This window comes from Rhamphochromis sp. 'chilingali', assembly GCF_963969265.1.
Source record: "Rhamphochromis sp. 'chilingali' genome assembly, chromosome: 19".
Lineage (NCBI taxonomy): Eukaryota > Metazoa > Chordata > Actinopteri > Cichliformes > Cichlidae > Rhamphochromis > Rhamphochromis sp. 'chilingali'.
Genome location: NC_137946.1, coordinates 14,754,554 through 14,780,358, shown reverse-complemented (window position 1 = coordinate 14,780,358; position 25,805 = coordinate 14,754,554). Strand labels below are relative to the sequence as shown.

At 44.2% G+C, this 25,805-nt stretch overlaps 1 protein-coding gene across 1 annotated transcript in view; it reads left to right on the top strand.

The window, feature by feature from the left end:
- Positions 1 to 25,805, top strand: part of ppp3ca (protein phosphatase 3, catalytic subunit, alpha isozyme) — a 43,228-nt gene extending 17,423 nt beyond the window's left edge. The window contains exons 6-15 of the mRNA XM_080866355.1: positions 241 to 386; positions 477 to 616; positions 9,437 to 9,514; positions 9,645 to 9,739; positions 11,730 to 11,855; positions 11,958 to 12,035; positions 13,335 to 13,419; positions 15,512 to 15,609; positions 17,172 to 17,222; positions 25,001 to 25,805. Coding sequence (XP_080722481.1) covers positions 241 to 386; positions 477 to 616; positions 9,437 to 9,514; positions 9,645 to 9,739; positions 11,730 to 11,855; positions 11,958 to 12,035; positions 13,335 to 13,419; positions 15,512 to 15,609; positions 17,172 to 17,222; positions 25,001 to 25,179 — 1,076 coding nt within the window. The 3' untranslated portion in view covers positions 25,180 to 25,805. The remainder of the gene's footprint in view (positions 1 to 240; positions 387 to 476; positions 617 to 9,436; positions 9,515 to 9,644; positions 9,740 to 11,729; positions 11,856 to 11,957; positions 12,036 to 13,334; positions 13,420 to 15,511; positions 15,610 to 17,171; positions 17,223 to 25,000) is intronic.

Sequence of the window (25,805 nt, the reverse complement as noted above, 5' to 3'; positions counted from 1 at the left end):
AGCACCTTGAGGTGACTGTTGTTGTGATTAGGTGCTATATAAATAAAATTGAATTGGAATTGCCTGTGAGAAGCCGAAAATGAAGAGCTACAAATGCAACAAGTTAAACAAATTCAAACTGAAAGAACTAAAAGTATGCCTACCAGCCAAAGTTAAACCCAAATAATTACCACTTGCTAACATTTCAGTGTTCAAAAGGTGACTCATTGAACCAAACCATTACTTTTTGTGTTGTGCCAGGTAAAATCAAGTACTCAGAGCAGGTGTATGACTCGTGTATGGACGCGTTTGACTGCCTTCCCCTGGCTGCGCTCATGAACCAACAGTTTCTGTGTGTTCACGGTGGACTCTCACCTGAAATACACACCTTAGATGACATTAAAAAGGTAGCAGTCCAGTCACGCCTCACCACTACCATATCCCACTCTGCTTTCTTTGTGTGTGCCTGACATCAATTTCTGAATCCGTGTGTAAAGTTGGATCGGTTCAAGGAGCCACCGGCTTTTGGGCCCATGTGTGACCTGCTGTGGTCCGACCCTCTCGAAGACTTTGGCAATGAGAAAACCCAGGAATATTTCAGCCACAACACAGTGCGGGGCTGCTCTTACTTCTACAGGTGAGCTTTTTCTTTTGCTACCTGCAGCAACTTCAGATCATGTTTCATAGTGGAGGGAACTTTATTCCTCGCTTGCTGCAATATTTTATTTTATTCTAGGTCTCAGTGAAGCAACATAATCTTAAAACAGAGAGCGCTTCAGCTTTATGGCCTACTTAATGACCTCATGCAAGATTTGCCAGCAGCCTGCTGGTTTGAATAATGTTTAATACAATTTAATACATGTTCATTACTTGCACCAAAGACCTTTTAATACAGTTAAGGTTGAAGCTGAAAAAGTTGTAGTAAAATGGTCAGAAATGCCATAAAAAATATTTAAGTCATATAAATATGTAGGAGAATATGTAGTTGTAATTATAGTCACATCTACTTGTGTCTTAATGTGGGGACAGTTATAATAATATGTCTCTTAGCACAGCATCTGTATTTTTGTCTTTCCTGACTGTGGCTGCACCAAATGTATCACTTAATCTCTTTTACACATTTTGAATTCCTTAAAGCTTAGTTTCGGCTTGTACAACCGCAATTCCAAAATTGTGACTCTCATCTCGAAAGCTGGGACAGTTTTACTAAAAAGAAAGAGGTGAAGGAATATTTAGAGCATCTTAGTGAGGCAAAGATTCTCAGATATAAAGATGGAAAGAGGACCAATCTATACAAAATTGTGTCTACAAATTGTGGAACAACTTTATGTCAATATTTGTCAATGTGAAATTGTGAATACTGTGATGTTTGGGCCCTCAGGTGGCACTGTGTTAAAAACAGGAATGACCATCATGCATGAGCTCAGCACGAGTTCACGGTGCTATCCACAAATGCAGGTTAAAGCTCCATCATGCAAAGAAGGATCCATATGTGAACTTGATCCAGAAGCGCAGTCTTCACTGAGCCTATGTTCATTTAAAATTGAATGAGACAAAGTGGAAAACTGCCCTTTGGTCAGATTAGTCAAAATGTTGATTTTTTTCATCTGGACTAAAGAGGAGAGGAACACTGTCGCACTGGAAAAACAGTGTTAATGCTGAAAGGTATATACAGCAACATTTGCCGTCATCTAGACATTGTCTTTTTCAAGAAAGACTGGATATTTGAACCACATACTGCAACTATTACAACAGCGTGTCTTCATATTAGAAGAATCCAGGTGCTGAACTGCTCTGCCTGCAATCCAGACCTTTCACCAACTGAAAACATTTGAAGCTTTATCAGACAACAATGAGAAATACACTCTTCCTCAAAATGCAGCAGCTCAGTTCTCATATGTTTGCTTACTGTTAAAGAGGGGAGGGTGCTAAACAGTACTAAAAATGCCCCTGCCCCAACTTTATTTTTTTTGAGATATTCTGATGCCATCAAGTTCAAAATGACACTTTTTTTTTCTTAAAATGTTACATTTCCTCTGCTTAAGCATTTGATGTTTTCTGTGTTGTATTGTGAATAACATGTGGGTCTATGAGACTATTTTTATACAGCATCCCAAGATTTTTGAAACTGGGGTCACAGATTGTTCTTAGAAGAACAGGATATATCTATATTGCTCTAGATTGGTTATCTGCAGCCAGCATCTCCCTATTTGGAGAAATCTCTTAACCGCTTACAGAGTCGTGATTGCAGTTGAGGTTTAGCAAAATTTGATAATAAAAAATATATCCTTGGTATGTTGAACATGACCCCCGGTCTCTAATTGTAAGTTTTAAAGGAAAGACTGCAGCTCACACTGTGAAGCTGTCTACAATAAATCCAGGCTGATATAAATAGGGCAAGCTTTTAAAAAAAAAAGAAAGATAGAAGCGCATGTGCTTTGATCTTGAAGTAGGTGGCTATTCATCAATTGTGTGTATGTCACACTCTTTCTACTTGGAGTACAGTTAAGAGATGGAAGAAGATGGGAGGACAGGGATGACATGCATTTAAAGTTAACACCCTTAGTTATCAGTGTTGATGATCTCATTTAATCTTTCAAGGATAATGTTGGGTGAAATTTGACTGTTGCACAGAACCCATGCAAATGAGCTCTTAATAGCAAAAATAGATGTTAGGATTATAAACTATTAATAGATATCAAACATTTTTTTTTTATACCTGAGCACAAATCAAATGTGGACACAGCTAACATGAACACAGAAGGATTCAGACAGATAAGCGTATCCCTGACCCTTACAGTGTCTATCAGTGAAGGAGTCCCCATGTCCTGAGGTTAGCGTGGGTGATAAAGCAGTGGTAAATATGTCAAATAAAAACTGAGGCAGAAACGATGCCCTGGTAACATATCAAGATGATAGGAAGGCAGAGGAAGAGTGAGCGCTGTCCTAATGTTGTTGTGAGGTGGAAGAGAGCCGTGGAAGTAGGTGGTGGTGAGGAGAAGAGATTAGGTGGCAGTTATGGTGAGAGTTTTCTTAATGAAGGTTCAGAACAGCACAGAGCCATGCGTGGGAGCTGCAGATCTGCTCAAATCACAGAAAGACATGAAGACTTGCTCTTCTATCAAAGAGTAAATGGCATTCTGGACAGAGTGTGTAGGATAATTGTAGTTCCCATTATAATCCATTTTTAATTTAATTCCTGTGTATTTTCAGGCACCGAAACTAATATCTAAGAAAGTGTCCTTTTTTGTCCAGTTGTAACAGTTTTAAAGAAGTGTTATCTGCTTCTGAGGCCTAACTAAAACCGTTCTGACAGTTTTGTGTATATTAGTGTGTTAGAGTCTAATTTGCATAGCATTTACAACACTCCCAAAGCATTTTCATTTTTATTTTTGTTTGAGCTTCAAGAACACTGTTTTCTGTTTCGGAGATCACCTTGCTGCAGGAGCAGAGGTTTTCAGATTTCTGTATTAATGTTTCCCTGCAGGATAAAACCAAACTCCAATTAAACATATGAGATCTCTTTGCAGCAATAAGATAAACTTGTTTACTGTGGTTGAATTCTCTTATAAAGCAAGTTTCAGATGTCTGAAGGTGTTGATTATATTACAAAACTGAGGTGAACTTCAATATATTATTCTTTGGAAAATGGATAGCAGTTTAGACCCCCCCCCCCCCCCCACACACACACACACACACACACACACACACACACACACACAAAGAGTAAAACACAACGCAGGTACTTGAGAATAGTGAAGACGAACAAAGAGAAGCCAATAAAGTGTTTTAACTTCTCCTTTCACTCCTGTTAAACGGTCACTGATAGCTGTTCACCAGGAGATGGGAGCTCAGTGAGGATTATTCTGTGGATGTGTGGAGGCTGCTGCTATAATAGTCATCTATCTCCCCATGGCTTAGTTCCTGCCTTCGCTCTCAAACATAACTCTCCATCATTATGACTCTTGCTAAGCTTACAGGATGCATGCTACACAGAGAACCTCATTCTGTATTATTGACAAATGACAAAAATTGTAATAGAAATCGAGCAGGAAACGCAGTGTATCGAAGATGCAGTCGGGTACAGATGAGGACAGAATTATCAGCCCACATTTTTTTACATTATGTTACTCTGCATACACAAAAAAAAATTTTTTTTTAAACTGCCAGGGTTCAAAATCATTATCTCCCCTGATGCTGACAGTTAATTGTGTATCCTTTTTGCTGGATAACAGGCTGAAATCATTTGCCACACATGTCTCCTTAGCAATCCCTGTTTCAAGCTCCTCCAGAGTTGATGTCATCTGGTATGGACCTTGATCTTCAGTTCATGCCCGTTCAATGGGATTCAAATGAGGGCTTGAATCACCCTGTCATTAACGTCCACTTTGGTCTTCTGAACAAAGAGCAACATTTGTTTTGGGGCATTGTCATGTTGGGAGACAAAGCGACTGATTTATGTTTTCTTTCAAAATCCTTCTTTTTTGGAGATCACTTCTACTTTGATGAGAATTTGTATGCTAGACACATTAAAGCATTCCCACAGCATAATACACCCACCACCATGCTTCACTGTGGGGTCGGTCTTCTTTTGACCTCTCCCTTCTTTCTCTAAACATAAGCAGTGTTGATATGACCAAAGAGCTCTTTTGGCCTGCTCTCTCTGAATTTCTTGATGATGTTTCTCACAAGGTATCTGTGATACCATCTCCTGCTTTGTGAGCATCAACAATTCTTTTTCTCAAGTAAAAACTGATTTATTTTGTTTGTGGCACGATGCTTTCTCAAGTGACGGCTCAAACATTTGCTGAAGTTTTTATACTCTGTATAAATTGGAAGATAACCCCTCGGTTTTATTTCACAAGCTTTTGAGCATCACAAAGTTAAAGCACATCATTACACAGTAGTGGTTGGTGCAGTTACTCAATAAAAAGGTCCTTTTTTCCAGGGAGGCTAATAAGATTAACCCTGGTAATTTTTGTTTTTCTGAAATCATTCTGTTATTCTTTGCAAATAGAAATAATGTATGCTTTCTAAAGAAAATTAGTAAGAAAAAACAAGAAAAATATTTTTCTCTGTTTGAAAAAATACTTAAAAATTTAGACAAAATCTTTCAATTTCATGGGGGATCAAATAATTTTGCACATATAATTATTAGACTTCCCGAATGTGTCTTCCATGAACGCAGTTAGCAATGAAATTGTTTTTTCCCATAGTTTGGAACAGCATGCCTGCCTTTGGCTTTTCTGTGATACAGTTATCACATACAGGGACATTTGCTTCTTTTTGTTTTCTTCTGTTGTTTTTGTTGTTGTTGCAGGCAGGTCCTTTTTTGTTCCTCAAGTGACCTTTGATGAATTGCAGTTCTTGGCACTTGTACATTGACTTCATTTTTCAGCCTTGGATGAAATGCATAAGTGCAGGCTTATCTTGTTCAGTAATGTGATGTAGTAATGCTGCATATGATTTAAGGTTCTGCATTAAATCTGTTGTCTCATAAAGTATAGGCAAATACATCACATCGTGTGTTTGTTTACCTTGGCCTTTTATTCTTGTCAGTCTTATTATTATGATATCAAAGCACTAACTAAACATTTCTCATGCGCCAAGGTGCAATCAGAAAAGTGGTGAGTCAGCTAAGTGATTATGGATATGTTTATATGATTTCATAGCTTTTATAGTGGGGGGAAATGAGATTAATGACCACCAGCCTGGCAGATGGATTTTCTAAGGTGAAAGGGGAAAAAAAACTCTGTTTCACACTCACAACACGCCACTTCCATCGCTCTCTCGGTCTCTTTCGCTCATACTCACTTGTCAGATTCCTCGCGCTCTCTCACTCACAGGCTCACCGACACATTATTGTGTGTTTTCACAAAGGCAAGAAAAAGAATGTGAGCTGCAGGCAGGCATTGTGTGGGTATTCTTTTCCTTTGCAGTAATCAATAGATAGAGCGGACAAAAGAAAAGGAAAAAAAAGTACATCAGTGCATGATGAGTTCTTTATTTTTATCTTGTTACACGACATGGAAAGAAAACAAAAAAAGAAAAATGCTGTTTGCAGCTGTAACAGGCTTAATCTTCAGTATGTGTGATGCAAAACTGCAGAAATGCATTGTGGATGTGTTTTTTAATAGAATCTGTTATATAACATTTTTTGAGAACAGCGTTTTGCAGATCGGTAACGGTGCAGCAATAAGGGAAAGGGTTTCAACACATTCAAGCTAATCCTGTGGTTTGTATATTGGCCACTAAAGGAGGGTTGCCCGTGCGACCTACTTACATATGGTGGATGGCATAGTTTCGCCAGGTGCTTAGGGCACAGCAGTCTCCTTGTTGTTTCTTCCGGCACAAACCTTTGAGGGCTTAAATATTTTAAACACTTCTGAAAGTTTGATGGGTCCAAGGATGGCAGCGACTTTAGGGAAGTGCAGGAGGAGAGGATTGTTGCTGGGGAGGGTTATGTTGTAGAGATTCGGAGAAAGATGAAAGCGCTGAAGCGATTATGTTTACATTTTTTTAATAATTTCAATCAAGCTTTTCAAAGCAGCTACTTTTCTGACGATTGTCAGTGTAAAGTGAAGATATTTCTATTTTAGACAAAACTAACTAACTAGTTATATATCAAAGCATAGTGGAGAGATTAACTAACAGTATAAATATTACAAAGTACAACATAGACGTAGCCAACGTCACATTAAATGAAGTCCCATTTTAAGTCCCTGAGATGAGCGTTTTCGCTGTCTTTGTGTTCTGAAACTGGATGTGATGAGCGAGAGCTTGATCTTGCTGTTCATTGGCTAATGACTTGTTGATCACAAGTTGTTAGCCAATAAACACACCCGTTCTGACATTTAGAGTAAGGAGATTTTATATAATGGACTTCGTGTTTTATTCAACAGGCCCCAAAATGAGTGACTGACACCATAAAATCACCAGCAAAGTTTTTCATAAGTTAAGGTCGAAATCTGTTTAGACTTCTATTGAGGTTTCACACCATGACTTTATGTGCACATTGTTTGAGATTTGTTCACCAGATTAGATGGAGTACAACCACTGGTTGTTAGGGAAACATTCCCCAATTGGTTTGCAGTAGTTCCCGGAGGTTGTTGGCTCTCACTGGGTGAAATCAGTTGCAAAGAAGGCGGTGAACCAAAAACCTCCCAGTAGATTGCCATGGTTGCCTGCATGTTTGACTGCAAACACTTTATCTATCAGCCGAGCAGTAGTAAAACTTGAAAAAGTGCAAGGCGATCTGGAAGTGGAGAAGGATAACCTTCAAAGTAAAATTTGTGCTTCAGAGCTTGTGAACGTTTTAAAAAGCACAGCTTTTACTTTAACCTCCTAAGACCCGAACTCTTCCATGGCATGCATTTTTAATTTCTCTTTGATATTTGGGCTGATTGGGACCTGATGAATGTAAAAACAAAGAATTACCAGATTTTTTTTAACCTGATTTTTGTTTCTAAGAAAAATAAGAGCCACATATGAGGACATTCGTTTAAAATTTCGATAGATCAGTGGCAGTATAATGTCCTCGTAAGTGGATATCAGGCCCTTGTAGAGCAAAATTGAGTATTTTGGTCTAAATAACCCAAAATGTGATGTCCACATATGTGGACGCCAGGTCCTAGGAGGTTAAAGACAAATTGTTTCCTTTTAATGTTACACTGATTCAAGTTTTAATACAGCTCAGCTCATAGTTTAACTGCTATGTTTGTAGACATGCCTTATTCAATTGAGCCTACATTGTCGCCATGATTGTCATGTTCAAAATGGCCAACAAGTTAGTGGTCACATGTCTACAAAACCTCAATAGGTCAGGATGTCATTTTAAGCTACACCCCTCATCCCCTAGTAGTTGTTAAAAAGAACTGCATTTAGTGAACATTCGTGTATGAAAAGCTGAAATCACCAACATCTGGGGTCCATATATTGGAGCTGTTTTGTAATGTTAGGCCCTTCGGTATCTACAGCTGTTGTCTGTGATAGGTCAGTGGAAGAACATCAGGGTAAGAGAGAGTGTATGGCAATCAATTACACTGGAAACAGCCTAGTTTGCGATGTGTGCGAGGTGTGTAGCTGGAACTGAGGGACTAAAATATATCATTCTTGTAACTTCTTGAAAGCAGCAGCTGAAATAAAGAGATCACAAAGGACTTTAAAAAAAACTTTTTAGAGAAGTGACAGATTGAGGTGATGTTGCATTGAGGGCAGTAATTGCTGCATTTAAAAGGGCTAATTAAACTGTTCTCTAAAATCCTTTTTTCTTTTTTCTTTTTCTTTTAAATCTACAAGACTCAGTTTGAAGAGATAATGTGATTTTTGAACGACAACCTTTCAGGTGTTACAAATCTCAGGTGACAACTGCTAAATGTACCCTACTGTGGTTGGTAGCTGAAGGTGATCCACTTGTCATTATTTCTCCCTCCTGTGTTAGGGAGGCCTGATGCACTGCTCCATGATTCATGGCTATGAAACTCTGGCCTGAACTGTAACACTGGAAGTCATGTGTTAGCATTGTTAGTCTTCATGGGACATATTCTTGTCCATCTGGCTAGAAAACAAAATACATAAACAAATAAGGAATACCACTATGGCATACAGCCACATTTTAATTTGTTTTTTGGAAATGAACGTATCTTAAGCAGAACTAGAGAGGTTGTGTGACAGTAAAATCAAGGATTGGATCAAGTAGGTTCCATTTCAGATTATACTCATATACTCGTTTTTTTGTTGTTGTTGTTTTTATAGCTGTAGCTGAAACACATCCACTAATAGGCTGAACATTATGAGCACTCCTGCCTAATATGCTGTCGGTCTTTTTTGTGCTCCGGCCTGCTTTCAAGACCTCTGAGGACACCTTATCCAGCACCAAAATGTTTGAAGCAGATGCTTTAAGTCCATTTATAGTTTTTCTCTCACCGACACTGCCTGGGAGACCCCACATTTGTTATAATTTCTGAGATGTTTGGAGTAATGGCAGAGTGAAAATATCAATTCTAGTCGACAGAAATACCTCAAACACTTCCAGTTCAATAAAGTGAGATGATTATAAGGAATTGAACTTTGATATACAGAACAGTGCACACAAAGATACGAAGGTGGAGCAGCCCTTTTTTGCGAAGCACTACATAGACAAACAAAGCAGCCACAGTCTTTAGCAGCACATTTCCTGTAAGGACGGAGCTGAGAGGCAGGAAGGTCTGACTGCCGCTATCTGGCTTTTATATATTTATTTTATCACACCAGGTAGATATCAGATGCTTTTTCACACACTTGCATCACCCGTGCAAAATTCTTAGAAATCTGAGAGTGAAACCAGATATGAAATTAGTAAGTCACACCTTAAATAAAATTATACCAAGTCACTCCCATTCTCTGTTGCTTGCACCACTCTGTTATTTTTACCTCGTGTTGTCACCTCTTAACACAGTTTTCATTGACTATCTTTCAGTTATCCAGCTGTATGTGAGTTCCTACAGAGCAATAACTTATTATCCATAATCCGAGCGCACGAAGCACAAGATGCTGGGTATGTAATCGCTACAAAAAGCACGGAAAGACACACCTATGCACACAAACAAAAATAAATGAACGTTTACCTATTTAAGAGCAATGCTCTGCTTTTCTTCTGTCTTCACCTCCACGTAATGGCCTTGAAGCTACCGGATGTACCGTAAAAGTCAGACGACTGGATTCCCATCCCTCATTACCATCTTCTCAGCGCCAAACTACCTGGATGTTTACAATAACAAAGGTCAGAATATCTCTTCATCTGTTTTGGCCCCATTTTTCATCATCATGTGCAGTTCTGTTGGTTTGTTGTTGTTTTTTTCCTGTGTGCGATATTGTGTTGCTTTCTTGCTGCTGTTTTTATTTAGAATGACAAATATGGGTCCGAATTATATTACGCCATGTAGAATGAACACGTTCGTTTATTAAATGTTGCAACAGAAAATAGTAAAGTCTGCTGCTGGAAAGGAGAGAGATTCCTCCAGTGGAACACCTGCACCACTTTCATTTTAGCTGAATCTAGGTTGTAACTAACTGATGAAAAATAACAGATTTGTAGATCATCAGAAGCACATTTTGGCATTTTATAAACCTTAAAACGTGGCCCTACATCTGATTAAAAAGATTGCCAATAGGCTCCTCAGACTTACGTACTAAAATGTTTTTAACAATACAAACTGCAGTGCACGAGTTAGTGCAACTGCATGTAGCTGTGTGCAGGCATAAAAATGCATCAGGGAGGCCCCGTTTGTTTGTGTTCTCAGATCTGTGTCTTGGTTGCCATAGGCTATGTTAGATGGGGAACGTGGGAGGGACTGTCGGCATTGCTGACTATCTCCATGTGGCTTTATTCCTCCTGATATAACAGTGTCAGCAGTCCCCTGCCTCTGCTAGGCCATCTAGTGGCTGACTTTCTTTTATTTTTCTCCCCTCTCTTTAACATCACTGAGTATAAACATGTTATGGTTCCTCTGAGGACACGTCAGAATGAATCTCACACTGAATCTTAATAACTCTGGAGCAGGATTTTAACACAAAAAAAGTATGTAAATTTATCTTCAATAGGCTTATTTAAATCAAATAATACTCAAGATTAAAACTATTCTGTGACCGCTTGAGTCGTGGTGACACAGTTATGTCACAGTTATTATCATTAAATGATTTTAATCACAACTGTGATATGCCGTAGTTGCTATGCATCAACGGAGATGCAGAGAAATAAAGTTACTACCAGTGTTTACAGTGCTGTCAGGGCTGTGAGCAACACATGTAGCAGAGTGTATCACAGCTGAACAGACAGAGGCAGAGTGCCAAGCAGTGTCTTAACTCTAACTCGCTTGTATGTAGCGGGAAAGTTTACAAATGATTACCTCACTCACTAGAGTTTTAACATACCATATGTTAAATATTGGCTTTCTACTCGCTACATCATGCTTTCACTGGGCAGCAGTGGCACTATTGAATCTGAAATCTACATAAATTTGCTATTCTAATCTAGAAATCCTTATCCTCACATACAAGATTATAAATAATCAGGCCCTTTCATACCTTAAAGACCCCGTATCACTACACTATCCTAATAGAGCACTTTCCCCCTTTGCCTTCTGGCTTACTTGTGGTACTAGGATAGTTAAAAGTAGAATGAGAGGCAGAGCCTTTAACTTCTAGTCCCTTCTTCAGTGGAACCAGCTCCCAGTTTGGATTCGGGAGACAGATGCACTCTCTAATTTTCCGATTAGGCTTAAAACTTTCCTTTTAGATCAAGCTTACAGTTAGGGTGGATCAGGTGACCCTGAACCCTCCCTTAGTAATGCTGCTATAGGTTCAGACTGCTGCAGGACTTCCTATGATACACTAAGTATTGCATATCTACTCACCTCTTCTCACATTTATATACCACTGCAGCATGCCATTAAATCACTGCGTGCTCACAGAGGTTCATCTGATTATTGGGGTTTTCTCCCTACCTTGCACTCATTGAGCTCCTTGAGGCAACCATTTACGTGATCTGATGTCATATAAATACACTTGAATGGAATTTTATTAAATTATTCATTAGACCATTTAATGAACTCTATTCTCTTTTATATGAATACTTCATATCTGCTCTATGGATCTATGTAAAAGGAATTTTATGTTGCCTTCATCAGATCTATAACTACATATTAATGCCATAAAATGTTATGAGACTTTATGGAAAGTTTTCCTCTTCTGTGTCTCACCTGCCCCAACAGCTGCTGTACTTAAATATGAAAATAATGTGATGAACATCCGACAGTTCAACTGCTCACCCCATCCCTACTGGCTGCCCAACTTCATGGATGTCTTCACCTGGTCTCTGCCGTTTGTTGGAGAAAAAGGTATTTGTATTTGTCTGGGTTTGTTTGGGGGGGGGTCAGTTTTCTCCACGGCTCATTGCTCAGTGACTTTACCTTTGTTGCACTCTCTATTTTTTATCCCAGTCACAGAAATGCTGGTGAACGTGCTGAGCATTTGCTCTGATGATGAACTCATGAATGATGAAGATGAGATTTTTGATGGTAAGATGTTTTGTAAATAAACATGCCATTTTTCATTTTTTAGTATTTATTATTGTTCATTTAAACTTTTCATACACTAAACTACAGATGTGTGAAATATTGAAGGAAAGGCTAACCTATTGTATCTCATTATGGTAACGTTAACATTGATTGATGAACACAGTAATCACGGGTTTGTGGACAAAAACAACCACACAGAGACGCTGGGGAGGAGGTAGTGTATGTCTGATTTCAAACATACTTGCTTGTAGCGGGTGAATGCTGAGCCAAAAGACTTCCTATAGCCAGGTAAACTTTGCGTTCTGTGTTTCAGCAGAATGTCATAGAGGTGCAGTGCACACCAAGTGTATTAACCAGGCTTTGACAATTAAGGTAAATTCTCAGCGTTACCCACAAGTCCATCTGGCCAATAAGTGGACTGAATGTCCTCACGTGGTTTGTATTGAGGTAATGCAGGTCGCTTTTAGTTTTCTCTGTGTTAAAAGAAACCAAAGTGCAGGTTAAAGGCTACAAGTTTACAAACTCTTCAACTGATTTAGACCACAGTAAAACCACAGTAAACGAATTCCAGGTGTGAAAATGCCCTAACACGTCAATCTTAAATCTCCAGAAAAGGGTTGAAGATGTGGAGACTGTTAAGGCCATTGCAGTTTTACACTATTTTTAAACTTGTCAATACGATGAAGGTGATGACTCTGAGCAGCTGCGTATTGATTTACAGCAACCCTTCTCTAGAAGGCGACAAGTGGACCCAAACCATGCCAGCAAAATGCACCTTCACAGCATAATAAAACCTCTCGTTGTAGGGGTCGAGGATTGAGGCCTTTCTTTGATTTGTCGCCCTTTTGTAAATCTCCCAGTGAAATGTGGACAGTGGCGGTCAATGCTGGCCTTTAGTGACATTTTATGATTTTATGCAGCCCACGACTCTAGCAAGGAATGAATTTACTGGACATTTCATTCCTTTACAGCTCATCATTATGCTGTTTAAATTCACAGCTAAAAAGCTATTAGCCAGCAAAAAAAAACAAAAAACATCACATGAACTCAAATGGTTTGAGCATATTTATATGAACGCTTGCTAAAAAATGTTTTGAAAACTTGAGAAAGCTTGCTGTAAAGTATGACAGTGACCTAGAACCTATTATAATATCACACATTATTATCAGGTGACAGATAATTAACAGAACATTCTTTGTGTCTAAAGGCTTCAAACTAGTTTTTCATGCACTGTGAAGCTTTATGACACCATCTCTTATTCAGAAAGCCTTTAATGACCGTATACATGTTCCTTTGCAGCCAACGCAGCTGCACAACGCAAGGAAGTGATCAAAAACAAGATCCGCGCTATCGGGAAGATGGCCAAAATGTTCTCTGTTCTCAGGTACATTATTTACACGTGTGTAGAGGTATGATTTCCTTTTTTTTTTTTTTTTTTTTTTGGCCTGTCCCGTTTGGCTCTTTTGCCATCAGAATTGTTGTCTAAAGGCAAAGAAAGATGCCCAACGGATTTACTTTACCAAACTGACCATCCCAGCCTTGCCGTAATGGTCCATTTGATTCACCTTTTATTGTTTATTTTATTTTCACTTACTGAATACGGGACAGACTTGACTGGGGGAAAGAAGGGGAGAAAGAAAGAGGGAAAGAGAAACAGCTGAGAAGAGGGACGGGGGAGAAGGGCAAAAGACAAAAACCAACAGAACGGGCAGAGAAAAAAAAAAGCATATATCAATCACCTGGATCACCTGCTGAGAAAGAAAAAAGAAAGCAAGCAGAAGAGAACAAGAGTAATAGAATAAACAACATCACAATGATATATGGGAATATGACAGTAAATACTAAATGTTAAACATTATTGTGCAGCACATAAGATCAACAGAACACAGTGTGCTTTGAGGTAGGAGCCAAAAAGGGTGTAGTTTGTGGGTGTAATCACCCGTGTGTACACCTGTGAGCATGGACGCGCTTTTTTGTTTTTTTAAAAGGTTCCTTCATGTAATAATCTGCTAGAGGGTGTGGGGGGGCCACAGCCCCGTCCTCCAGGGCATGAAGCAGGTATGGAGGAGATCAAAACTCCAGACATCCAGAGGCCCCCAGAACACAAGAGACCAAGGAAGACCAACAGAGGGGCAGCTGCGCCACTGTCCCGGAAAGAGCTGAGGAGAGTCCCAGATGAGGGCTCACTCAGCAGCCGCGGAGCAGAAGCCAGGGGGAGTTGCAGTGACGCGCCCGTGAGCTCCGCCGGCAGCCAGCTGCGCCTGAGTGACCGAGCCCCAGGCCGAGAGGCCGGGGGCACCCCACCTCCGAAGTGGCCCGAGCGAGCCCCAGGCTCCAGGCCCCGATAAGCGGCCGCCAAGGAGTGAGCCGGTGTGTACCTGGACGCCCATCCCCGGACACAAAGAACCACCAACGCACCGATGTCTGAGGGGGTCCGCCACTGGCAGGGGAAGTGGTGGTAGGGGGAGATAGGCCTCCAAACCTTGGAGGGCCTGAGATGTCCCCAGAGAGGTGGCGCCTGACACCCAACCTGACATATAGACACAGACATACAGGCACACACAGATACAAACATCCATTCCCACCCTCATGCTCTCATATGCACTTACTCCACACTCAACCAACGTGGAGACAGACATAAAGAGACGTTGTACACACGATCACACTCCCCAAGCGTACTCTACAAACCGGGTCTAGGTGCCCCCGCCCCTGGAGGGGGGAACTGCACCCAGACCCAGGTGGTGTTTCCCTTTTCCCTGCGGTGGGGGGAGGCAGACCGCCCCGACTCCGCAGCAGCAGGAAGGCTCCACACTCCAGACCGCAGTCGGACGGCCAACTCCTCCTCCTAGTCCTAGCCCCCCTGCTCCAGCAGGTCGCAGAGAACGGGGGTGAGAGAAGACTCCGAACCTCCCTCCACCCGCTCATTGTAATGTTGATGCATGTATGTTCTAAGGTGCATTTAAAACCCAGGAGGGCTTGGAGCTACCTGCCAGAGAGCAGCAGGTAAGCGCATGGTCCCTCCTGCTAGCCCTCAATGTCTACGTGTATTTAAAATTGAGAGGTGGGCAACGATGCCAGGGGTGGGGTGTACACCCTGATGGTACTTTGGACTCCGTGTATCGTGCCCACCCCCAAGATCCTATATGTATGTGTAATGAGAGTGTGAGTAATGTGAATGTCTAAGTTGTGGGATAAAATTGAGGCAGAGGCAGCCAGAAGGGGACAGAGGGGGGGGGGGGGGGGTAGCCTCCTCTGCACCCTGGTGACATACCCCTACTCCAAGGCCCTGCATGTGTGGGTGGTTGTGGTGGAGCGGGAAGAGGGAAGAGGGAGGTATGATTTCCAAAAAAACTTTTTTTTTTTCCAATCTAGAGTGCACTCTGTATGTATATCTACTGTTATGAGAGTGGGGACATCCAGTAAAATCGTTTAGCTGCATTTTCTGATCTGTTTGCTGGCCTCTGTCTGTCCTGCAGAGAGGAGAGTGAAAATGTGTTGACACTTAAGGGCCTGACGCCCACTGGCATGCTGCCAAGCGGGGTTCTTTCTGGAGGCAGACAGACACTGCAGAGTGGTGAGTACGAGGCTGGGCCTAAGCCTGTTCGCCATCATTTTCTTCATGACCGACATCAGTCCCCTCCATGACTCTTATCTCTCAAACTGTCTCTCTTCTGCCTTTTTTTCTAATCTACCTTAAATTAAGTTAGCTTTGTTTTAGCCTCTTACTGACGTTCTTAACTGAAGAGCCTAAGTTAACGTAAAGGTCCAGTCTTCTAGTTTTTTTAATAGTTTCACATGATGACAGTCATACAAATATGCAAGACAACTGCATCAGTGCTCAGAACAAGTTGTCTTGAATTCAAAGTTCAGACCTAACATTTAAGCTGCTGTGCTTTTTTGAGACTTATTTATAGGTGGCAGAAAAACGAATTCACAGCAGCACACCACTTTTATTTTATTTATTTATTTATTTTGTTCGAAACTGATGTGATGCAAACAAAGTTTATAGACAGGGGTGCACATAAGTGGTCCGCAGGTGCACATGCGCTGTCAAAATCAAAGACGCGCACCAGATAAGAAGTTGCAACGTGCGTTTGCGTACATATAAAAGGCACTGTTTTTGTCCACTAGAGTGGGATTTTCACGGCATATTCTGCACCACATCTCTGTGCGTTCATCGTTTGTTTGAAGCCAGCTCACCTCCTGCAACCACTTTTCAGAGAATACGCGCTTCTTTTGCGGTCCGGACTCCTGACATTTCTTTGGAGGTGGAGGAACACCAAAGTAATTGCTTAAAGGAGCTTCTTCGACATCTTTAAAAGTTCTAAACAAATGTCTGTTCTCCTCCAGAAAATCTTATGTACGCAAACGCTGGTGCACCCCTGTTTATAGACATTACTTATTTCCAAAACAATGTCCCTCTTTGGGCTTTTATGCCCATGAAGGACTGCAATACAGTACTAGAAAAATATAGTGTCAGACAGATAAATAATTTAAATATATGAATACATAAATTCCAAAAATATAAATAATTATGAAATTATAGTATAATTAGTTTTATTGGGGGGGTTATATTGGTTGGGTCTGATTATTGGTGGTGAGGGGGTCATAACCCCCCTAACCCCCCTGGAAATTACGCCCCTGGTAGGAATACACTTTGGGGCCAGACTGTTTATACATTTAACAATTAATTTAAGAAAACAGAGATGAAACTCTCAAAACTAAGTATTATAATCTTTTAGAAATATTACAATGATGCCACCTAACAGGCTTTTTATCCATTATTTTGAAACAAAGGAATTGAATATAGTGCTAAGCAACTACAAGTTATTTCTGTCATCTTATCTAATATATGTATATATATATTTTTTTGTTTTTCTCAGCCTACTACTTCTGCCATCTAATTGTCCCTCACAGTTTCTTTCTTCATGCCTCTGTCTTAATAATTTTTCATACAGTTTTTCTAACCCCAGATTGACAGTATTTCTCTCAGTACTAATGCATGGCGCTCCTCTGAGTTTGGCTGCATTGCCAATATCTCATCCGGCCTAACACGAGCTGCCTTTTTCGCTGGGGCTGCATTTTACATTTGCATGGCTTAATCAGGAGTAACCCGATCCCCTCCTCCCCCCTCAGCCACCATTGAAGCCATTGAAGCCATCGAGACGCATGATGAGGATGGAGAAGGTAAACCCCCACCCATCTCCCACCCCTCTCAGTATATCATCAGGTTCTCCTGGAGTAGGGGCCACCTGCCACTAACATTTTCATGTGCACAACAGCCCACAAAATAATTCCTCCACTCTTATAACTCTTTAATCTGGTATGGCTGGCACTTTACTTTGCAGAGATTAGATTAAACAGAAAAACCAACTAGATGATTGGATTTAAACTTTTAGAAGAGATGGAACTTTATAAAGGACCGTGAGCTGGATTTTAACACAGTTGTGTGTAATGTAGACTCTTTTATCGCAGGGAAATACTGGCAGTGTTTGCTGGGTGGGGGGCTGGTGTGGTATCATGTTCATGTAACTCTTGAGTCAGTGCACTAAGGTTGGAAGGAACTGTTTCACACCTAATGCAGTATTCCTGTTCCTTGTGGACAGATGAAAAGACGTTGATAAGCATCCACAGTGACTGCAGCATACATTTGCATTTAGTAATTAGAAAGTGGGCAAGAAAGGGAAAAACACTACTTAAAAGAGAGGAATTACTTTTTAAGGGATATATATTCATAATAAATGAAAACACTGCAAAGTCAAGTGCTGCTAAGAGATGCATGACTAAAGCCCATTATTTTGGGTTTGGCTTGTAAATGGCCTCCATCTGGTACTAAAAAGTGTTGCATGCAGAAAAACAAGAAACGGCCCAGCACATCAACATGAAATATGCACCCCTGTGTCTGAGTTCCTGAGGTAATCTTAACTCATGAACGAAGAGTGAGAGATTTACAGCTTTGTTTATCCGACACATTATTTGTGCACTTTAAACAAAACTAAAGTAGCAGGATGACTGACAAGGGACATTGTAGCAAGTGGTGTTCGTTTTTGTCACGGGAGTGGAACGGACTCAGGCGCAGACTGAGGTAGCACAGTTCAACGACACTTTATTAATCACACTGGTGCACTATATACACGTGAAGGGGGGGGGGAAACACCAGGGTCCCGGGGATCACTTGGCTGGGGAGACACTTCTTCGCACTCGCTCTGCTCCTCGTCCAAACAGTCTCCACACAAGCAGCTCAGCTCACTCTCCTACTCACGGGGTCCAGGGGTCACAAAAGGGCTGATCCAGGTAAACCTGTTTACACAGACGAGGGTAAGTCGAAGGCAAACACGGGAACAGTAGAATCGCAAGGAAGCCAGGCAATACTAACGAGAGTTACTCAATATTCCAGCGACGAACAGCTCAGAGCCCCAGCCTTAAGAGCCAGAGAACTGCAATCCGCTCGAGATCAGCTGCAGGTGCGTGGGCCAAGGGCAGGAGCCCAATCAGAGCTCCGCCCAGGCAGACAGGTAGGAGAGACAGAGTGAGAGAAAAACAACAAACACTTGTGGCCACACTGGGCTGGCCGGGGAGGCACAGGGACCATGACAGTACCCCCCCCTCAACGGGAGCCCCCCGGCGACCCACCAGGCTTACCCGGGTGCAGGCGGTGGAAGTCACGGAGCAGGTCCCTACCCACGATAGCCGACCGGGGCACCCAGGAACGTTCCTCTGGCCCGTAGCCCTCCCAGTCAACCAGGTACTGAAAACCCCGACCCCGGGAGTCCAAGATGCGCGAGACGGCGTAAACCAGCTGGCCACCCACGAGCCGGGGCGGCGGCGGGGGCCTGGAAGGAGGGCACAACGGGCTGGAGACCACCGGCTTGACCTGAGAGACATGGAACACATCATGAATACGCATGTTGCGTGGCAGCGCCAAGCGGACGGATGCAGGGTTGATCACAGCACAGACATCAAACGGGCCGATGAAGTTGGGGGAGAGCTTCCTGGATTCGGCACGTAAGGGCACGAAGCGAGTGGAGAGCCATACCTTCTGCCCCACCACATACTCAGGGGCGGCCGTCCGGTGGCGATCCGCGAGTGCCTTATTCCGTTCCTTCGTCCGGAGTAAAGCCGCCCGAGTGGCCCGCCAGGCCCTGCGACACCTGCGGAGGTGATGTTGGACAGACGGAACAGTATGCTCACCTTCAACCATGGGAAACAGAGGCGGTTGGTATCCCAGAGACGCCTCAAAGGGTGACACACCGGTAGCAGAGGACGTGTGACTGTTGTGAGCATACTCTATCCACGGCAGGTGTTCACTCCAGATGGCCTGGTTATGGGAGGCGACACAGCGGAGGGCGGCCTCCAACTCCTGGTTGAGGCGCTCCGTTTGGCCGTTGCTTTGCGGGTGGAAGCCAGAGGAGAGGCTCACCTTGGCACCTATGGCAGAGCAGAACTCCCTCCACACCCGCGACGTGAACTGAGGGCCCCGGTCCGAGACAACGTCCTCAGGGATGCCATGGAGCCGAAAAACGTGCGTGGTGAGGAGTCGGGCAGTGTCCAAGGCTGTGGGGAGCTTAGGAAGCGCAACGAAATGGGCAGCTTTGGAGAAACGGTCAACGACGGTCAATATTGTAGTGTTACCTGCAGATGGTGGCAGACCAGTGACGAAATCCAGAGAGATGTGGGACCAGGGTCGGCTGGGTGTGGAGAGTGGCTGCAGACATCCAGACGGATGTTGATTGGAGTGCTTATTTCGAGCACAAGTGGTGCAGGCGGTGACGTACTCCCGTGAGTCTTTAATGAGGGCGGGCCACCAGAAATACCTGCGCAGGAATGCAGTGGTGCGGTTAACTCCTGGATGGCAGGAAAAACGGGCCGTGTGAGCCCACTGGAGCACCCGGGACCGGACAGCCGCCGGAACAAAGAGTCGATCAGGGGGGCCCGTGCCAGGATCAGGGTCGGTTTCTTGTGCCTCCCGGATGAGCTCTTCGATCTCCCACGTAACTGCTCCAATAACGCAGGAAGTGGGCAGAACAGATCCAGGGTCGGACTCCTCCCCGACTGCGGCGTATTGCCGGGAAAGAGCGTCTGGCTTAACATTACGGGAGCCTGGCCTGTACGTGATGGTGAAATGAAACCGGGTGAAAAACAAAGCCCACCTGGCCTGCCGTGAGTTGAGCCGTTTCGCCGAGCGGATGTATTTGAGATTTTTATGATCGGTCCAGACAATGAACGGCTGTGCAGCTCCCTCCAGCCAGTGCCTCCACTGCTCCAGAGCCAGCTTTACGGCCAGAAGTTCGCGGTCTCCGATGTCATAATTCCTCTCAGCTGGGGAAAGACGACGAGAGAAAAAAGCACAGGGGTGGAGCTTACCCTCGAACCGTTGGGAGAGCACGGCCCCTACTCCAGACTCCGATGCATCCACCTCCACAACGAACTGCAGGGTGAGGTCAGGCTGGCGAAGGATCGGGGCGGTGGCGAACCGTTCCTTGAGGCGAGAGAAGGCTTCCTGAGCCAGCAGGTCCCAGTGGAATGGCACCTTGGGTGATGTTAACCTAGAGAGAGGCAGAGCAATTTTACTAAAATCCCTGATGAAACGCCTGTAGAAGTTAGCAAACCCCAGAAAGCGCTGAAGCTGCCGGCGATCGGGTGGTCTGGGCCAGTCCAACACTGCCTGAACTTTTGCCGGGTCAGGTTTCAAGTCCCCTCTGGTGATGATGTAGCCCAGAAACGCCACTGAATCCATGTGGAAGTCACATTTCTCTCCTTTAACAAAGAGCCTGTTCTCCAGCAGGCGCTGCAGGATCTGCCTTACGTGGACCTCATGTTCCGCTTTAGATTTGGAGAAGATGAGAATGTCATCTAAGTAGACAAAAGCACATCGGTTAATAAAGTCTCTGAGAACATCGTTAACAAGAGCCTGGAACACGGCTGGGGCGTTGGTCAGGCCGAAAGGCATCACAAGGTACTCGAAATGGCCTAGGTGAGTATTGAAGGCCGTTTTCCACTCATCCCCTTCACGGATTCTCACCAGATGGTAGGCGTTGCGCAGGTCCAACTTACTGAAGATCGTGGCACCCTGAAGTAACTCAAAAGCAGAAGAAAGAAGGGGCAGAGGATACTTGTTACGAACAGTGATTTTGTTAAGCCCGCGATAGTCGATACAGGGGCGAAGGGTCTTGTCTTTCTTAGCAACAAAGAATAACCCCGCTCCCACCGGGGAGGACGACGGCCGAATGATGCCCGCAGCGAGAGAGTCAGCAATGTAATTCTCCATAGACTCCCTCTCTGGCTGAGAAATGCTGTACAAACGACCAGAGGGAAGCGGAGCCCCAGGCAGGAGATCAATCGCACAGTCATACGGTCTATGAGGGGGGAGTGAACGCGCCCCATCTTTACTAAACACTTCAGCCAAATCATGATAAACACGCGGGACCGAGGTCAATTCCGGAGGCTCGACCGGCTGGTCAGGCCCTGGAGATGTGGTAGGAGCGGGTGCAGCTTGGAGACAGTTCATGTAGCATTCGATGCTCCACCTGGTTACTCTCTCTTTCTTCCAATCGATGTGCGGATTGTGTTGGAGCAGCCATGGATAACCCAATACAAGGGGGGTGCGCGGTGCTTGAAACACGAAAAGCTCGATGCGCTCTGAGTGGTTACCCGAGAGAGTAAGAGACAGGGGTTCCGTGATTTGGGTTATGTCCGACAAGCGTTGCCCAGACAGGGCTGTGACAGCAAGCGGATCGGGTAGGGCGTGTAGTGTGATGTTTAGCTTTTTTGCCAGAGCTGCGTCAATGAAACTCTGCTCAGCACCTGAATCCACTAGAGCTTGAAGAGAGTGGGTAACATTCTTAATGGTGAGTTTTGCAGGCAACATAAGCCGGGGGAGAGAACTTTTAGTAGTTATATCGCCCACCAGTATTCTCTCAACTACTGGCGAGCGCGCCCTTTTGCCCGTGCGCGGCATGAAGAGGCAAAATGGCCCTGACGGCCGCAATATAGACACTCACCGGCAGCCATACGCCATTGACGTTCTGCGGGTGAGAGCTGCGAACGTCCAAGTTGCATGGGCTGCTCCTCCTCCTCAACCTCGCCGTGCTCGAGTGCCGCTCCAGGCCCCGGTGAGGCGTCCCGCGGTGGCCGAGGCTGAGCGAAGCGACGTTGCGTGCTTCGCCGTGCACGCAGGCGATCGTCTATTCGGATGCATAGGGACATGATCGCACCTAAAGAGGAGGGTAACTCACGCACCATTAGTTCATCTTTAATCTCCTCACTCACATTGTTTAGCAGTGCCGTCTTTAATGCTTCCTGCCCCCACCCCGCTTGCGTCGCTAGTGTCCAAAAGTCAACTGAAAAATCTGCCATGCTCCGCTTACCTTGCTTCAGGTTCATGAGGCGGAGCCCAGCCGCCGCAGCAGTGGAGCCTTTATCAAAAACACTCCGGAACAGAGACAAAAAATCATCATAAGTAATTTCGGGACTAGCGCTCAGCACGGCTTGTGCCCAGGTCAGCGCACGATCTCGTAGCAACTGAACAAAATATGAGATCTTACTCCCGTCATTAGAGAAGGCATGAGGCCGCTGGCGAAACTGGAGAGCGCACTGCATAAGGAAACCCGCACACTTCCCTACATCCCCTGAAAACAGCTCAGGTGTGGGGAGATGAAACTCACACACAGCCGGGACCGGAACCGGTGAGGCAGCACTTACTGCGGAGCTTGATGACGCCTGGGCGGGTTCGCTGGTAGGCGAGGGTTCCGGCAATGGAGTGCGCTGAGCAGCTGCTAGTGTTAAGGCAGCGACATTCTCGCTGAGGTGAACAAGCATTCGCTCGTGGCGTTGTAAGATCGCTTCCAGTGTGACCGGGGCGGAGGGAGACGGGGAGGAAGCTGAATCTGCTGAGTCCATGGTGGCTGGAATATTCTGTCACGGGAGTGGAACGGACTCAGGCGCAGACTGAGGTAGCACAGTTCAACGACACTTTATTAATCACACTGGTGCACTATATACACGTGAAGGGGGGGGGAAACACCAGGGTCCCGGGGATCACTTGGCTGGGGAGACACACTTCTTCGCACTCGCTCTGCTCCTCGTCCAAACAGTCTCCACACAAGCAGCTCAGCTCACTCTCCTACTCACGGGGTCCAGGGGTCACAAAAGGGCTGATCCAGGTAAACCTGTTTACACAGACGAGGGTAAGTCGAAGGCAAACACGGGAACAGTAGAATCGCAAGGAAGCCAGGCAATACTAACGAGAGTTACTCAATATTCCAGCGACGAACAGCTCAGAGCCCCAGCCTTAAGAGCCAGAGAACTGCAATCCGCTCGAGATCAGCTGCAGGTGCGTGGGCCAAGGGCAGGAGCCCAATCAGAGCTCCGCCCAGGCAGACAGGTAGGAGAGACAGAGTGAGAGAAAAACAACAAACACTTGTGGCCACACTGGGCTGGCCGGGGAGGCACAGGGACCATGACAGTTTTATTGAGAAAAAAGGGCAAGATTACAAACCATTGACTGAAGTCACTTTCTCTACCATGCAGTTTATGACTGGATTATTTAAAAAAGAGGTATATCACAGCTTGAAGTAACAAACATGCAGACTTGTAGACTTTGTAGACCTTTTTTTAAATCCTCTAGGTCTGTAGGCCTCGCAACTGGGTGGAAACTGCCTGACAACTACCAGTGAGTGTTTGCTGGTGTTTGCCTAAGGACCAGTAGCTGACTCAACGGTAACCACTGGTTGCTAGTGAAAAATGTCTATTCCCTGAATGGCTGACAAGTAGTTGCAGGAAGCTACTTGCTGTCGCTAGGTGACATTGGTTGCCAAGGTGTATACAGTGCTGCATAGAAAACCTTCTTTGTATTATACTGATTTTGCTGCGAGCTGACTGCTGCAGTTACATGTACTTTGCATGGAAGATGTTAAATTGTCTGCAAAGACTCACTTACTGCTGTAATGCAAACAGGAAACGTAGGCCGTTTGCTTACGAAAATTTACCTTTGGAAACATGTTGGGTTCAGCAGCAAAACACACTTTTAAGGCAAACACTTTCTGGTTTGCATTAAACTTTTTCTTTTCACTACTGCTTGGTGGTTAGTTAGCAAGTGTTTGCATGCAAGTGGCCACCTTCCATACAAACTACACACAACCCTGGCAATCTGATAGCAACCAAAGCAATTGCGCGATGGTTTTTCGTGCAGAGACCATCTTTGTGACTGATTTCATCTAGTGGCACCCACTCACCAGTCATGATTTTCCCTAGTAACCAGAGGTTGTCAGGGGGTTGCTGACCAGTCTCTAGGCCTGTGTGACTGAGGTCTAAGGAACATCAGTTGAGGGAAGGGCAGTTTAACTACAAGAAAGCAGCTGTCATGAGGAATGCTTGCCATGTCACTATTGTTAGTTGCAGAGATGAGTGATTAGTTTATATCAACAGCATGTGACCATGCGCACTTTAATAAAAAAGAGTATACTAATCCATTAATTAGGGGCGATTGTGGCTCAAGAGTTGGCAGTTCGTCTTGTAATCGGAAGGTTGCCGGTTCGAGCCCCGGCTCGGACAGTCTCGGTCGTTGTGTCCTTGGGCAAGACACTCCACCCGTTGCCTACTGGTGGTGGTCAGAGGGCCCGGTGGCACCAGTGTCCGGCAGCCTCACCTCTGTCAGTGCGCCCCAGGGCAGCTGTGGCTACAATATAGCTTAGCATCACCAGTGTGCGAATGACTGAATGTAGTATAAAGCACTTTGGGGTCCATAGGGACTAAGTAAAACACTATACAAATACAAGCCATTTAATGAAATAAGCTCACTGATTCCTAATACGACTCACATTCTGAATTTACACATCTTCATTAGTTATAATCCCTGGGAAATCACAGCAGCAGTTCATGTCTTGGGAGGGTATGTATCATATTAAGAACACTCTGGAACTGCGGAGTTACGTGAAGATCCTGATCCCTTTATTTGTGTTTTTCAGCTATCCGTGGGTTCTCCCCCCAGCACAAGATCACCAGCTTTGAGGAGGCTAAGGGCTTGGACCGCATCAATGAGCGTATGCCTCCTCGCAAAGATGGGGTGAACCATGTGGGTCACTCCATTGGAAAGATGAATATGTCAGAGGCAAACGGCACAGAAGACAACAGCAACATCCAGTGATGTGCTGTCTGAGCCTCAGAACTGCCGGTGGCTGCGCAGCAAGAACTTTGCTAAATCCTGAATTCAGGCCTCTGAACATAAAATAAAACAGGCCCTCAGATAGAAAATGAAATCTGCAGCAAATCTAAAATGGCAAAAAGGTCATTTCTTTCATGACACTATGTCATTGCACGGTTGGGGGAGGGGGGAGTTGGGTTCACGGCAAAGGGCAGGCATAAGGAGAGATGAGCAGGCTTCAGCTCGACTGAAAAAAAAAGTCAAGTGATTGAAAGTTGTGTCTGCCTGTTGTTCCCTTTCTCAATTCAATTACAGACTGAATTGTTGGGGGTTGTTTTGTTTTAAGCGCTAACACGTGTCTGCTCCTTCATCACAGGGCCTGACAGCAGACATAATTGCAGTATCCATGCCTCACAAATCATTTTAACTGTTTTATAAGGTGTTTATTATGAGTCACTCACAAATTCACTTGATGAGGAAAACGATCTTGTTTACCTACATGTTTTGCTAGTATTAGATCACACTACTTCATCAGAAAGAAAGAAAGAATAAAAAAGCAAAATGCGTACCTCTTCAAACCTGCAGTGCAATCTTACTGTTGAACTTTAATTTATTGATTTACCTTGTGG